This window comes from Leucoraja erinacea, chromosome 3, assembly GCF_028641065.1.
Source record: "Leucoraja erinacea ecotype New England chromosome 3, Leri_hhj_1, whole genome shotgun sequence".
Lineage (NCBI taxonomy): Eukaryota > Metazoa > Chordata > Chondrichthyes > Rajiformes > Rajidae > Leucoraja > Leucoraja erinaceus.
In genome coordinates, this window is record NC_073379.1 from 30,495,026 (window position 1) to 30,512,479 (window position 17,454).

Genomic DNA, 17,454 nt, shown 5'->3' on the forward strand with positions numbered 1-17,454 from the left:
TGTTTGTGTCTTTCACAAGCTCAGGAAGTCCCAAAGCACATCACAGCTAACAATATTTTTGAAGTGTGGACTCTGTTATAAAACAGGAACGAAAGTGAAAACCACTGATAAAAGATTAAAATACATTACACAATAACAAAATGCCATTTTGTGCAAATGTGCAGAGAAAGATATTGGGAAGAGAAAGACAGATTGAACAAGTTGACAGAATGAAGCATAACATAAATCCTGAAGGCTTTTCAAAATAAAGGAAATTTAAAGGACAGATTAACTGCATGGCATATATATTTTATACAGGGTTGTTACTAATGATATTGTGAATGTGGCTGTATTTTGTAGTTTCTAAATTAAAACCATAGCTTAAGGGTACTTAAGGAAGTGGCTCTAGAAATCGTGGATGCATTGGTGATAATTTTCCAATGTTCTTTAGACTCAGGATCAGTTCCTGTGGATTGGAGGGTAGCTATTGTTATCCCACTTTTTAACAAAGGCGGGAGAGAGAAAACGGGGAATTATAGACCAGTTAGCCCGACATCGGTGGCGGGGAAGATGCTGGAGTCAATTATAAAAGATGAAATAGCCGCACATTTGGATAGCAGTAACAGGGTCGGTCCGAGTCAGCATGGATTTACGAAGGGGAAATCATGCTTGTGGAATTTTCTGGAATTTTTTGAGGATGTAACTAGGAAAATGTACAAGGGAGAGCGCCTGGACTTTCAGAAAGCATTTGACAAGGTCCCACATAGGAGATTAGTGGGCAAAATTAGGGCACATGGTATTGGGGTAGAGTGCTGACATGGATAGAAAATTGGTTGGCAGACAGGAAACAAAGAGTAGGGATTAACGAGTCCCTTTCAGGATGGCAGGCAGTGACTAGTGGGGCACCGTCAGGCTTGGTGCTGGGGCCACAGCTATTTACAATATACATCAATGATTTGGATGAAAGGATTCAAAGTAACATTAGCAAATCAGCAGCTGACAAAGCTGGGTGGCAGTATGAACTGTGAGGAGGATGCTATGAGAATTCAGGGCGACTTGGACAGGTTGGGGAGTGGGCAGATGCATGGCAGATAAAGTTTAATGTGGATAAATGTGAGGTTATCCACTTTGGTATAAAAAACAGGAAGGCACTACTGGATTCCATCAGCACAGTGCAGAAACCCCCAAGGCCCATGCTCTGCTGAGTCTGACTATAACCTACCATGAATACCTGGTAATGGGCACATCAGATCTGTTCTGATAGTTGCAAGATACATGATCTGACATTTATCCCTCTACTCTTCCCAACAGCGTATCAGAATCATTCCAAATTGTATATTTCTGACAATTTCCATTACGATTCAAATGAAGATCAGAAGCTCATAAGTGAAAGGAGCAGAATTAGGCTATTCGGCCCATCAAGTCTAATCCACCATTCAATCATGGCTGATCTATCTCACCCTCCTAACACAATTCTCCTGCCTTCCCCCCATAACCCCTGACACCCACATTAAACAAGAATCTATCAATCTCTGCTTTAAAAGTATCTGATGTTGATTAAGGAATGAGTGTTGACCCAGGGAAAGGAGGATCTATAAATTCCTCCACCAATGTAAAGCACTTTGGCCAACGAGAGTTGTTTTTTAAATGTGCTGTATAAATAAAAGTGAAAGTGCCTTGACTCTCGAAATCACCGTATGTATCTCTCGATTCCCTTCTCCCTGACTCGGTCTGAAGAAGGGTCTCGACCCGAAACCTCACCTCTTTCTTTTCTGCAGAGATGCTGCCTGACCCGCTGAGTTACTCCAGCGTTTGGTGTCGATGTTCAACCACAACGGTCAATATTTTATTTTGTAAATCAGCACCTGCTGTTCATTATATTCACCGCCCCGCCGTGGCCATGGTCCCGCCTCTGAAACGCGTGCTGAGACTCGTGGGCGTTACCCCGACGTCGGCGACGCGCACGTTACCCCGATGTCGGCGACGCGCAGGATGACAGATGACGGCAACGCGCACATTGGCCTGTCGTCGGCGACGCGCAGGATGACAGTTGACGGCGACGCGTACGTTACCCCGATGACCCCGATGTCGGCGACGCGCAGGATGACAGATGACGGCGACGCGCGCGTTGACCCGGTGACGGCGACGCGCACGTCGGCCTGGTGTCGGCGCCGCGCTGTTGCCTGGAGACGGAAAACAAATCGGAGCGGGGAAACGGCGGAGCCGGAGCAAGTGGCGGCCGCTGAAGCCCATCGTCGGTAAGTGCGTAGGAAGCAACTGCAGACGCTGGTTCACACCGGAGATAGACACGAAAGCTCCCACGTCGGGAAGGCGAGCGGCATTTGCAATCTGTGGGGCGGCACAGGCAGAGGTAGTCGTGGCTCGATGCCAGGCCTTGGTGGGTGGGTGGGTGGAGATGATGCTCAGCTGATGATGCTTTTAGCCCAAGATAGACACAAAATGCTAGAGTAACTCAGCGGGACAGGCAGTATCTCTGGAAAGAAGGAATGGGTGATGTTTCGGGTCGAGACCCTTCTTCAGACTGATGTCAGGGGAGTGGGCGGGACAGTGATAGAATGTAGTCGGACGGAGGTAGACAAAAGTGCTGTAGAAACTCAGCGGATGCAGCAGCATCTATGGAGCGAAGGAATTAGGCAACGTTTCGGGCCGAAACCCTGCATCAGACAGTTTCGGCCCGAAACGTTGCCTGTTTCCTTCGCTCCATAGATGCTGCCTCACCCGCTGAGTTTCTCCAGCACTTTTCCAGCATCTGCAGTTCCTTCTTGAACAATAGAATGTAGTCGGAGACAGTAAGACTGGTGGGAGAACTGGGAATGGGGAGAGGATGGAGAGAGACGGAAAGCAAGGGCTAGATGAAGTTAGAGAAGTCGATGTTCATACCGCTGGGTGTAAGCTACCCAAGCGAAATTTCACTCTCTTTGTAAATTTCACTCTCTTTGTAAATTTCACTCTCTTTGTAAACACATTGCCTGGACATCTTTCAAACTTTAAATCTATGCCCTCAAATGCTTGACATGCCCACCCTGTGGAGATGTTTCTGACTGCCTCGGCCTCTCATAATTTTTTATGCTTCTATCAGGTTTCCCCTCAGCTTCCAATGCTCCAATCCCAGTTTGTCCAACGTCTCCTTATAGCCAATACCCTCTAATTGGAGGATCAGAAAATATTGAGGGATGATGTACAAACCATCTACACATCCATTCCACATCAAGAGGGTCTGTGGGCCCTATGCTTCTTCCTTGGACAGAGGCGCATTTAATTGACCTTCACAATATTCTCATTCACCTGACTCATGGTACCCTCACGGAAAACAACTTCTACAACTCTGGATCAAAGGAGTAGCTGTGGGCACTAGGTTAGATTCAAGATTCAAGGTTCAAGAGAGTTTATTGTCATGTGTCCCTGATAGGACAATGAAATTCTTGCTTTGCTTCAGCACAACAGAACATAGTGGGCATGGCTACAGAACAGATCAGTGTGGCCATATACCATTATATAAATATATACACACATGAATAAATATACTGATATTGTGCAAATAAACAGATAATGGGTTATTAATGTTCAGAGTTTTGTCCGAGCCAAGATTAATAGCCTGATGGCTGTGGGGAAGTAGCTATTCCTGAACCTGGCAGTTGCAGTCTTCATGCTCCTGTAGCTTCTACCTGAAGGTAGCTGGGAGATGAGCGAGTGGCCAGGATGGTGTGTGTCCTTGATGAAACTGCCAGCCTTTTTGAGGTAACGACTGCGATAGATCCCCTCGATGGAAGGGAGGTCAGAGCCGATCATGAACTGGGCAGTTCATCATCTTATTACATTTTGTAGTCTTTTCCACTCCAGGGCGCTCAAGTTGACGAACCAAGCCACAATGCAATCGGTTAGCATGCTTTCTAGTGTGCACCTGTAGAAGTTAGAGAGAGCCCTCCTTGACAAGCCGACTCCGTAATCTTAGAAACATAGAAAATAGATGCAGGAGGAGGCCATTCGGCCCTTCGAGCCAGCACCGCCATTCATTGTGATCATGGCTGATCATTCCCTATCAATAACCTGTGCCTGCCTTCTCCCCATATCCCTTGACTTCACTAGCCCCTAGAGCTAACTCTCTCTTAAATCCATCCAGTGATGTGGCCTCCACTGCCCTCTGTGGCAGGGAATTCCATAAAGTCACAACTCTCTGGGTGAAAAAGTTTATTCTCACCTCAGTATTAAATTACCTCCCCTTTATTCTAAGACTGTGGCCCCTGGTTCTGGATTCGCCCAACATTGGGAACATTTTTCCTGCATCTAGCTTGTCCAGTCCTTTTATAAGTTTATATGTTTCTATAAGATATCCCCTCATCCTTCTAAACTCCTGTAACGGGTATAGCTTGGACCCAATAGCAGCACAGAGTAGTAACACAGGAATGGGTACACCGTACTCACACAGAGGCTCAGGATTGAGCGAGGGTCCGAAGAGGGGCAGGCAGGAGACGTAGTCAGGGTAGCGGAAGGTCCGGTAACCAGGAGATCCAACACACGATGCAAACAAACCAGCGAGGGACAGACGAAAGGATAGCGGGAAGCCAGGCGGGAAGTCGAGGAGCCGTTGCAGGGATACACCAAACAGCCCAGGAGAGAGGCAGACAGAAACCAGGAGGTACGGGACAAAGGCCGTGGTCAGAAGGCTGAGGTGCTATTCGGGAAGACGACAGGACGGAATGGTCAGGGGCAGGCAGGTTCGAATCCGTGTAGGCAGTCGGGAAATCACTGGAGAGTCTTGCATGAATGCTGAGAACAATCTGGCACTGTGTGAATGGTGAGGAGGGTCTATATACCGGGTTAATAGGTGATCAGAGGCAACTGAGTGCAACAGGTGAGGAGAGTTGGGCTGATGAGAGGGGAGTGGCAGGCAGGCGAGGAGAAGGAGGGACCGGTGGAAAAGTACTGGGTAGTGAAGTGGATGAGAATGAGGAGAGGGCAGACTGTGACAACTCCAGTGAATACAAGCCTAGTCTTTTCAATCTTTCCTCATATGACAGTCTCACCATCCCAGGGATCAATCTCGTGAACCTACGCTGCACTGCCTCAATCACAAGGATGTCCTTCCTCAAATTAGACCCAAACTGTACACAATACTCCAGATGTGGTCTCACCAGAGCCCTATACAACTGCAGAAGAACCTCTTTACTCCTATATTGAAATCCTCTTGTTATGAAGGCCAACATTCCATTAGCTTTCTTCACTGCCTGCTGTACCTGCTCAGCCCCCTGCTGTACTCACTCTATACTCATAACTGCGTAGCCAGTCACAGTGCGAACTCCATCATCAAGTTCGCTGACGATCCCACTGTTGTGGGACGTATCACTGATGGGGATGAGTCAGAGTATAGAAGAGAGATCGAGCAACTGTCCATATGGTGCCAGCGCAATAACCTGGCCCTCAGCACCAGCAAAACCAAGGAACTGATTGTGGACTTTGGAAGGAGTAGGAGGGGGACCCACAGCCCCATTTATATCAATGGGTCGATGGTTGAAAGGGTCAAGAGCTTCAAATTCCTGGGCTTGCACATCTCTGAAGATCTTTCCTGGTCCAAGAACACTAATGCAATTATCAAGAAAGCTCATCAGCGCCTCTACTTCATGAGAAGATTACGGAGAGTCGGTTTATCAAGGAAGACTCTCTCTAACTTCTACAGATGCACAGTAGAGAGCATGCTGACCGGTTGCATCGTGGCTTGGTTCGGCAATTTGAGCGCCCTGGAGAGGAAAAGACTACAAAAAGTAGTAAACACTGCCCAGTCCACCATTAGCTCTGACCTTCCTTCCATCAAGGGGATTTATCTCAGTCGCTGCCTCAAAAAGGCTGGCAGTAACATCAAAGACCCACACCATCCTGGCCACACACTCATCCCCCTGCTACCTTCAGCCAATCCTCGGGGACTATTCCCGTTTCTAATGACATTTGAAATATTTCTGTCAATATTTCTGGGATTATGCCCAGAAATTCCTGCCATTGCTGTTCCACTGTCATTCCTGCTAGGATCTCTTTCCAGTCTACTTTAGCCAGCTCCCTTCTCATGCCTTCATAGTCCCCTTTGTTCAACTGCATCACTGCCACTTCCGATTTAACGTTCCCCTTCTCAAATTGCAGATTAAAACAAATCATATTATGATCACTACCTCCAAGCGGTTCCTTTACCTAGAGTTCTCTTATCATATCTGGTTCATTGGACAACACTAAATCCAGAATTGCCTTTTCTCTGGTCGGCTCCATTACAAGCTGCTCTAAGAATCCATCTCGGAGGCATTCTCCAAAATCTCTTTCTTGGGGTCTTGAACCAACCTGATTTTCCCAGTCTACCTGCATATTGAAATCCCCCATCACCACAGTGGCATTACCTTGTTACATGCCAGTTTTAACTCCTGCTGCAACTTACACCCTACATCCGGGCTACTATCTGGGGGTCTGTAAATAACACCTATTAGTGTCTTCTTGCCTTTACTATTCCTCAACTCAATCCACAGTGAGTCTACCTCATCAGTCCCTATGTCATCCCTTGCAAGGGACTGAATTCCATCCCTCACCAGCAGAGCTACCCCTCCCTCCTCTGCCCACCTGCCTGCCCTTTCTATAGGATGTATAACCCTGAATATTAAGATCCTAGGCCTGATCCTCCTGCAGCCATATCTCAGTAATCCCCACAAGGAATCAGGAAGTAGAGGCGCTGATGTGCTTTCTTAATAATTGCATCAGTGTTCTCGGACCAGGAAAGATCTTCAGAGTTATGTCATGATTATAGTTATGTCATGATTATAGTTCTTCCCATCCCTGATTATAGCCACCAAGGTGAAAACAATGCTGAAATGGTCAGTAGATTCGGAAGCATTTGTGGAGAGAGAAGCAATATTTCAGACAAATTATATTTCATCAGAACTGAGTTTAGCAATATTTTTTTCTCCTTAAACTAAACCAAACTAAATTATTAAGAGGAAGGAAGGACAAAAATACAAAAAGGCAAGGTTTGTGATGGGGGGTAATGCAGGAGAGAATGACTAACACATGATATCTGTGACAGCTGAAAGAATACCATTAAAATGTAAGGAAGATTAATAAAATCTCCAATTACCAGGAGAAAAGAAAGGATGCCCATTATTGGTTCAGTCATTCTAAATCATTGGACATCATTCAAGTCAAGTCAAGTCACTTTTATTTCTATAGCACATTTAAAAAAAACAACTCTTGTTGTCCAAAGTGCTTTACATTGGTTGTGGTACTAACGTTATACAACATATGTTCATAGATTAAGTTCATAAATACATACATAGTCCTCCCTCAGATGACATCAAGAAAGGCTTGAGAGTAAAGATGGGTTTTATGTCTCAACTTAAAAGAGTCGATGGAGGGGTAAGTTCTGATGGGAAGAGGGATGCTGTTCCACAGTCTAGGAGCTGCAACCGCAAAGGCGTGGTCGCCCCTGAGCTTATGCCTAGACCGCATTTCGAAGGAATTGCCCTCTTCGCGACTGGACACTTTCGTTTGTAATCTCCCTCTTTTTTCTATTATTTGTATATTCAGGCCTGTTGCACATGTTCCAAAAGACCAGACTACATCACTTCATAACATTACCAGCATATTACACAGGTTGAGGAGGTTAACTGTCTATTCCTTGCCACATCATTTCACCCTTTTAGGTTCATATATTTTGTTCCACCCATTGCCCTCTCTCACCCATTTGCTTTTGCCATCTCACAATTCCGATGCAGGGTCATCAGAGTTTAGTTTAGAGTTGAGAAATACAGCATGGAAACAGGCTTTTGGCCCACCGATTTCACGTCGACCATCAAATTAGTTGTATGTTATCCTACTCCCTGCACATTAGGTGCAATTTTACAGAGGCCAATTAACCAACAAACCAGCATGTCTAGGATGTCGTAGAAAGCCGGAACACCCAGAGGAAACCCACGCGATCACAAGCATCAGGTCTACCAGCCATATCACTGTGCCATCCTAATTTAATCCATCTGTCTGTCTGACCAACCTTTTGGTGCTCGATGGCAGGCAACTTTAGTGAAAATTAACAAACTTTGCAGAGATTAAGAGGCTATGGTAAACTGTAACTAGTGGTTACTCTTGCACAGGTGTAATTTGATGTTATCAATATGATATCATTGAGAGGTAGCATGTAAATAAGAAACAAATGAGTGAGATTTAATCCTGGGGATTCCAATTGTAACCATATAGGAGTAGGAATGTAATTATTGGTGATTCTCAAGCTAGAACTGAAACAGCTTGCTCTGCTTGTCTCATCACATCATGTTTCACACATTTAAATCTCAGCACTAATCACATAACACACTTGTTCAGTTCATATAGCTACCCAAAGCCACCAATGACTCCAGTCTCAATGCAATAAAAACCATTTGACAGATGGCCACTCTGACTGAACGGTCTCTGTCTATCATATGATTGCATTAACTTAACTTATCAAGGGTCTGAACTTTTTAACCCCTTGTAGGAAATAAGTACAGTTAAAAATAAGGAGGGGGAAAACTGCACGTGGCCCATCAGTCTCAATAATACATAGAATTGTGATACTTAAATAAATCAAGCATCTTCATAATTGTCCATCAGAGATGGAAGGAATGGGATTTCAGAGAAGGCTGGTGACAGAATTAAAAATGATCTCCGACACAATTGACTTTATTTTATCAATACCTGAATTATGAGAGGACTGAACATAATGAATTTAAGAATATTTCTTAACACATTCATTTGACTAATTCATATCTATTTATTTTATTTCAAGGACCTTGACGCTTAGAACATGGGACAGTGAAGATGCATGAGGAGGATTCCTTAGAGGAGCCAGTTCCTTCTGAGGGTGCACGGTTACAAAGCATACAGGCAAGCATCAGTGCCACTGACCTTCAAACCTATTGAGAAAGCTGAGACTTTGTTGGTGGATTCACTCATTTGTGTGGTATCGTCTGTAACATCCGCACCTCTTTATTTTTGGTTTGGTGTTGTAAACCTCTAACCTGCCTTCTGGTCACCTCTAACCTCTGCACTTGCTGACCACATTGTTGCTGCCATCAATGTAATGACCATCCTCATCCAGTACAATCTTGAAAATATTCATGCCCTCCCCCATTTTATTGTCAGTTTATAATCGGCCCAAATTTCTCCAAATTTTCTAACCAAAAAAACGAAGTGTTTATCAGGGCAAACTAATAAATCTGGTTCTAATTATTTTCTTTATTAATTTTGTGTTGTTTGAACTTCAAAAATGTTTACAAACTGCACTTTGCTTCATTTTAATTGAGAAGCATCCTGATCCTTGACACCCGGTATTCAAATCCCTCTGAAAATGAACCAAAATCTGTTTTCCTTCACATTTCTTATTACCGTGTATGAAATGATCATGAGGAAGATTTTGCCCTACATGGAAACCTGTCTCTTTTCAGATTCAGATTCAGATTCAATTTAATTGTCATTGTCAGTGTACAGTACAGAGACAACGAAATGCATTGTACAGAGACAACGAAATGCATTCTATTATTCAATTTCTGCGTAACGTGAACCTGTGCCAAGCATGGTAGGTGTTTTATTGCAATTTATAATTTCTATATTTACTATGTCTATATTTTAAAATATATATATTTTTGAAAATGTATATTTTCATTGAAAAATAATATAAATTATAAGATTGTTACAATTAACAATATTGCCTGTAGATGATTTCACATTGCAATATTTCAACTTATTTTTGCAGGTCAAAATGTTAAATCTTCCAAATACATCAGCATGTTTGCCACAGCATCTCCAAAAAAAAAGAAGGAGATTTGGGGATGACTTTACAGCGCCCAATACAGACATTGATCCTTCACAGCTACAAACAAGGCTAATATCAACAGCACCTAAACAGATGAGCCCAAATCCTCTTGCTTTGAAGTTTAGCCGGACCACAAAGGCACGGGAGAAAAGAATAGCAAGAGAGCAGCCTGTAAGATTGCAACCATTGGTAGGTGTTAATGAAAATATTTAATGAATGCAAGTGTGAAGGTAGTTCTATTACTTATTGATAACATTCATTCCTGTTCAAGTCATTGCCTTGATGCAGTTCTAAATGAGAAACTGATATTAAAGATTTCTAGTGCAAAATCATTTTCACAATTACCCATGTTGCAATTGTCTAAAATTATGGTTAGGCCATATTTGGAGTAGAGCATGCAGTCTGGTCACCACATTCCAAGAAGGATGTGGAGGCTTTGGAGTGGGTGCAGAAGGGGTTCACCAGGATGCTGCTTGGATTGCAGTAGATTAGGTGTGCGAAAAAGATTGGGCAACCATATAACAATTACAGCACAGAAACAGGCCATCTCGGCCCTTCTAGTCCATGCCGAAAATTGTTTTCCATACAGCGTTGGAGACTGAGGGGAAACCAGATAGAAGTAACAAATATTGCAATACTTAGGCACCAAGAAAATGAAAAATTGTCAAGGAGATATTGCAAATATATCTTGGCTTTCTGCCAATGTAGATATTGTGTAACGTTACATATTACTGGCACGTGAAAAGTGTTGAAGGAGCCATTTATGTTTAGGCTAGTTACTGCTGGCATATTATATTATTTTGTCTAGATATGTCTTGCAGTATTATTTTGGACACTTGGGGTCGGTCATTAGATGCACCTAGGGCTTACACACATGGGCATATTGGACAGGCAGTGATCAGACCAGGTACAGGGGAGATGTAGATTAGTGTGTTGATACTATATATATCTTACCACACAGATTATGCTTGTTGCACATTACTTATGTCACTCATACTACTGGTCCGCCCACAGACTTATTAGTGAGCTCTCTCTCTCCAGTTAGATTAGCTGAATGCATGGAGCCGAAAGCACCTTGTGTTTCACCGCAGAGTTGCTAATAAAAGACAATGGATTCCAATCACTATGTGTGAGTCTGATCATCTCCTACATGGTGTCAGAAGTGGGATCCTCTCCATGCCTAGTTGGTTTACGTTTATTTTAGTTTGTTTTTTTTGTTCAGTTTGTGGTTTTACAATGGCTGCTTCTCTTTGCAAGCCTGAGCCTTTAGTGTTTGATGGTGACCTCATCGAGTGATGGCGCATCTTTGAAGAGGATTTCACTGTGTATGTGCATGCGGCACACACTGCCGCCGCTCCAGATGTTCGTGTCTCTATTCTCAACCTGGCCGGTACAGAGGCCACTCGCCGTGCTAGAAGATTTCATTATGCCCGGGCACAGTTCAATGCTGCGGGTGTCCAGATTGTTCTGGCTGAATCTATTCAAGACCCTGTGTGCCTACTTAACAAGTTCGGATCCTATGTGAGTTGCGCATTAATCTTATGATGGAGCGCCATCATTTTTTTTCGCACAGCCAAACCTGCGAAAAAAACCTGTGAACCTGTCAAAGCGATATCAGTTCTTTGAAGCACATAGCTAGCTGGTGCAAGATTGACAATTTGTGTTTCCCCATGCTTCCCCGGATTCCCCATGCTATGCAGGACTGTGTAGAAGGTGAGCTCGACCGAATGGTGACTATGGGTGTGATTGCCCCTGTCACTGACCCATTGGATTGGGTCTCAACCATGATCGTAGCAACGAAAAAGAATACGGAAGAAATACGGATTTGCATCAGTCATAAAGATTTAAACACTGCCATTAATCGACCACACTATCCCATGCACACAGTGGAAGAAATTGCACGCAGCTGGGCAAGGCATCTGTATTCACAATGCTAGATGCCAAGAGTTTATTCTGGCAGATTGCCCTGGATCACAATCCTCCAAGTTAACCACCTTCAGCACACCCTTTGGACGTTACAAATGTCTTCATATGCCATTTGGCATAAGCTCTGCTACTGAAGTATTTCAATGCACTATGGAACAATTGCTTGCAGGTTACCTATGCTGCATCGTAGTTGATGATATCCTTGTTGCTGGACAAACTATTCAATAACGCAATGCAAATTTAAAGACGGTTCTGGACCGCGCTAAAGAAATCAACCTCAAGTTAAACCCTCTAAAGTGCAAATTCATGGTAAATGAGGTGAACTATGTAGGCCATGTGTTCACTGAAGACGGCCTCAAACCCGATCCACCATTGCTATCAACGAATTACCAGCACCCACAGATGTGCTCAGTCTGCAGATATTCCTTTGCATGGTAAATTACCTGGGGAAATTCATTCCAAACTTCAGTGAACTATCGGCCCCACTGTGCCAGCTAAGCCACAAATACACTGTTTGGGCCTGGCAACAGCAGAGGGCATTTGACACTCTTAAACAACAGATGTCTTGTGCCCCCGCTCTCACCTACTTTAATGCTAAATTACCGATCACACTGACTTGTGACGCCTCACAGTTCGGTTTAGGAGCAGCTTGCCTCCAAGATGATGGTAACAGCAACAGGCCTGTTGCCTATGCTTCGCGCACCATGACAGACACAGAACAACGTTACGCCCAGATTGAAAAGGAGCTGCTTGCGATCGTTTTCACATGCAAGAAGTTAAATTACTTTATCTTCGGGAAAACGGTCACGATTGAACTTGACCATCAACCCCTGATCAGCATTTTGAACAAACCAATACACGCCTCTCCAGGACGCCATCAACGGATGTTGCTACAGCTTCAGAAGTATGACATTGTTCTAACCTACAAACGTGGCAAGGACATGCACCAGGCTGACCCCACACTGACGATACTTACGATCGCTCTCCTCTGTCATTAAGCCTGACAAGCAATACAATCTACCACTTCCAGTTCGACCCTTCTTTGTCATCCATGATCAACTAGTACTACAAGATGGTATTATCGTAAAGGGTCGCAAAACTCTACACAGCAAGTATTTTGATGCTGTTCATGCGGGACACCCAGGCGCAGAAGCAACTGTCCAGCGAACAAAAAACATGTTTTACTAGCCTGGCATGACCGATTACATTCACGAGAAAGTGGAATCCTGTGCAATGTGCAACAGTTTGGCACCACATCAACAAAAGCAACCACTTCTTACGTAAGAATGCTGTTCATCGATTACAGCTCAGCATTCAACACCATTATACCATCTAAACTGATCACCAAACTCGGTAACCTGGACATCGACCCCTCCCTCTGCAACTGGATACTGGACTTTCTAACCTCACAGACCCCAGTCTGTGAGGTTAGACAAGCACACCTCTTCAACCCTCACCCTGAACACCGGCGTTCCACAGGGCTGTGTGCTGAGCCCCCTCCTCTACTCCCTCTTCACCTATGACTGCACACCTGTACATGGTACTAACACCATCATCAAGTATGCAGATGATACAACGGTGATTGGCCTCATCAGCTACAACGATGAGCTGGCCTACAGGGAGGAGGTCCAGCACTTAGCAGCATGGTGCGCTGACAACAACCTGGCCCTTAACTCCAAGAAGACCAAGGAGCTCATTGTAGACTTCAGGAAGTCCAGATGCGGCACGCACACCCCTATCCACATTAACGGGACGGAGGTGGAACGTGTTTCCAGCTTCAGGTTCCTGGGAGTCAACATCTCCGATGACCTCTCTTGGACCCACAATACCTCGGTGAAGAAGGCTCATCAGCGTCTCTTCTTCCTGAGGAGACTGAAGAAGGTCCATCTGTCTCCTCAGATCCTGGTGAACTTCTACCGCTGCACCATCGAGAGCATCCTTACCAACTGCATCACAGTATGGTATGGCAACTGCTCTGTCTCCGACCGGAAGGCATTGCAGAAGGTGGTGAAAATTGCCCAACGCATCACCGGTTCCTCGCTCCCCTCCATTGAGTCTGTCCAAAGCAAGCGCTGTCTGCGGAGGGCGCTCAGCATCGCCAAGGACTGCTCTCACCCCAACCATGGACTGTTTACCCTCCTACCATCCGGGAGGCGCTACAGGTCTCTCCGTGGCCGAACCAGCAGGTCGAGGAACAGCTTCTTTCCGGCGGCTGTCACTCTACTCAACAACGTACCTCGGTGACTGCCAATCACCACCCCACCCCCCCGGACACTTATTATTATTTATTCAAATCGTTTGCTATGTTGCTCTTCCAGGGAGATGCTAAATGCATTTCGTTGTCTCTGTACTGTACACTGACAATTAAAATTGAATCTGAATCTGAATCTGAATCTTCTCTCACACCCAGTTCCTGCCCTCCTGTGATCCACAGTTGCAACTGACATATTTGAGTAGCAATTGAGCCACGTCATACCTGGTCAAATCCGATGGGGGCACCAACAGACGTAATAGGCAACATATCCTGCCTGTGAATGAGCCAGCGCCACCTCCGTACTATCATGACCACACACCTGTACTTCCATCCACATCCAGCGGCATCGGCCTGACTGCACCAGCACGACAACCTGTTTCTGATGCGGTTACTTTGCCGATGGCCACGCCGCCTCCACCTGTACCAAAGTCTCCTGTTTCATCCCCGGGAGTGCCGTTTCAATCTCCGACTCCTATTTCACCACCGAGCGTGTCACCGGTGACGGGAGGAGATGAAGGACTGTGCTGTACACATGCTGGTGGTGTTTGGAAGCCCACCATAAAGCACCCGGGCTATATTTGAATTTTCTCTAGTTTATTGCCACATCCTATGTGTGCTTTATATAATCAGCAGTATACATTTACATTTAATTCTTTGTAGTACTCAGTAGTTGTGCATTTGCATTTAATTATTTAAAAGGGAGGATGTAAATTAGTGTGTTGATACTATATATATATATATGTTACCACACAGATTATGCTTGTTGCACATTCCTTATGTCACTCAGACTGCTGGTCCGTGCACAGGCTTATTAGTGAGCTCTCTCTCCAGTTAGACCAGCTGAATGCTTGGAGACGAAAGCACCTTGTGTTTCCTCTGCAGAGTAGAAGATCATTTCTACTGACCTATGTAGTAATGGCAACGGAAGGTTGGACACTGGAAGAATTGGAAATTTGTCATTACAACTGTTTAACACTGAACATTTAACTTTTTTATTTTACATAAGATTCAGAGGTTCAGTATAAACATTATTAGTTACAGGTTAAGTATCAGAGGTTCTCTGACGTGTTTTGGATTGTCAGCTTTACCTGCTTCCTCAGAAAAGCTGGTTATCACCAATCTAAATTATTTGGCATATTGTACACTTGTTAATAAAATTCCATGCACTCTACTGTGTAATGTTACTGTTTCATTAACAAATGCATTTCTTATTATGTTGGAGACATTTTTCTTAATGCCATTATGTTGTGTAATTGCAGCCTATATTGAAGATCTTTCAAGATCACAATCAGCCAGAATCAATCTACGCAAAGAATAGAGAGCAATTGATCAACGCAGGATGGACTCCACCCAGTGCACCAACAATAATCTTACAACCTGCCTTAGATTTAGTCAAATCCTTAAAACGGCTGCCAGAACTCCCAGCTGATGTGACAAGGAAGCAGGTTTGAACAGTATTGTATAAATGCACATTTTTACTCTTTCTTAATTGTCATTTAGGCTCCTTTTGATGTACCTTGTCTTTACATCTCCACCTATAAATGTACATGTGACATAAAGCTGAAAGGCAGTGGATGATATGTCAATTGCTTCTCAGGATCACAAATTCATTCCAATTTTTGTTAGCCTTTTGGGAAAATAATTGAAACATTTAATGTTACCAATTTTACCAAGTAACCTAGGACAGTGTGCATTCATTCCATGTCTTGCATAGCTCAGCATCCATTTACGGCTGGTAACTGATTGAAGAAAAATAATTGTTTTTTGTTTTTTAACCAAATGATGAGCCTTCAGAAAAAAACTTTCCTGCTGTTTTCACTAAGGTTTTTTTCTGAAGGAGAGGTAAGAAATAAATCCCTGGAAGATAAAACCAATAAAATGAAATATGTTGTGTTATGAAAAATGTATGCTAAAATAAATTATTTTTATAGTAAGCAGTTAAGAAAGTCTTTGAAGAAGATATGTAATATGTGGTGGATTAATTGGCTGCCACAATTTGTCTTTCATGTGTAGGTGAGTGATAGCATCTGGGAGGAGTTGAAAGAAAGGTGAGGAGAATAAAAACAGGAATAGTGCAAAATTACAAAATTAGTGGAAATAGATGATCAATTGTTGGTAGGTACTCGGTGGGCCCAAGAGTCTATTTTAGTGCTGTATTACCGTGCACAGTGCATGTGTGCATGAGCGTAGGTGTGTGAATGTTTATGCATGTCTGTATGGGTGTAACCAAATTTAACCAGACACCTTTTACCTTTTTGCATCCATCTCTTAAAATGGAGCAATGAATAATACAGCAAACCAAAGGCGAGACAAAGTTCTCATTGCAGAACAGGCAAAAATTCCTAGATGCAAATTGTAAAAATTACAGGAATATACATTTCTGACAAATTTAATGGACTACTTGATTCAAATGTGATGCAGGATAATGACAGGAGGTTTCATTCCAAAAAAGGTAAATGTGACAATGTTTGACTGGAGAAGTTAATTTTGTCTGTGAAGTGTACTCATTTTAATAGAACTGAAACCTATACTCGGAGGCACTTTATAGTTTAGTTTAGTTTAGTTTAGTTTCGAGATGGAAACAGGCTCTCTGGTCCACTGAGTCCGTGCCAACCAGCGATCACCCATACACTAGTTCCATCCTACACACTAGGGACAATTTACAGAAGTCAATTAATCTACAAGCTTGCACGTCTTTGAGATGTGGGAGGAAACCGGAACTCTCAGGGAAAAGCCACAGGGAGAACATACAAACCGTACAAACAGCACGGTCTCTGGCACTGTAATCCACTGCGCTGCTGTGTCACCCAAGTGAGCGGGGCATGAACAAGAAGCAATCTGAATTTGCTTCAATGTTTCTGAATATTTGATTTGTTTTACTGATGCAAATTTTGTGAAAAAGTGAAAAATACTTACATTTGGTGGAATTTGTATCACTGTGAAAACAATATAGTTTACTGGAAAATCTCTAGAAAGTGAAAATGAAATTGTTGCCATTATATTCTGCATGTTGTTGAATGGGGCTATTTTAATATTAAACCTATTGTTTATTTTATACAGATTGATATCGACTCATGTATACAGCCAATCCCACCATCACCTGCACTTGCTCTGTGTAGAACAAGTTCATGCATGAGGATGATTTCACCTCCAGAGCTAACATATAGAACTGCAGCAGATGTCATCAAGGAAAACATTCAAGATCCATTGAAAATTACTTCAATCATTCGGAAGAATAGGCACCTGGGATTTTTATACATGACCCATAATGCTCCTAAATACTCAATTAATTATGATTTTTATAATTTGAGGTACTATCTTTAATTTTGGACTGTTTATTTTATGCTTAGATTAACCAAATGTGTCAAACATGAATATATATCACTTCATCTTTCCAATTGAGTAAGGCATTAAACATCTGATTTCTCAATACCTGAACTTGGTAGTATCCTCTTTCAATTCA

General features: G+C 43.4%; 1 protein-coding gene across 1 annotated transcript in view; it reads left to right on the forward strand.

Moving 5' to 3' along the window:
- The first annotated feature begins 2,095 nt into the window (after positions 1–2,095).
- LOC129695437 (dynein axonemal heavy chain 6-like) overlaps positions 2,096–17,454 on the forward strand; it is a 283,604-nt gene continuing 268,245 nt past the window's right edge. Inside the window, 5 exon segments of the mRNA XM_055632390.1 lie at positions 2,096–2,237; positions 8,786–8,883; positions 9,752–10,000; positions 15,251–15,436; positions 17,052–17,302. Of these exon segments, the coding sequence (XP_055488365.1) occupies positions 8,818–8,883; positions 9,752–10,000; positions 15,251–15,436; positions 17,052–17,302 (752 nt within the window). The 5' untranslated portion in view covers positions 2,096–2,237; positions 8,786–8,817.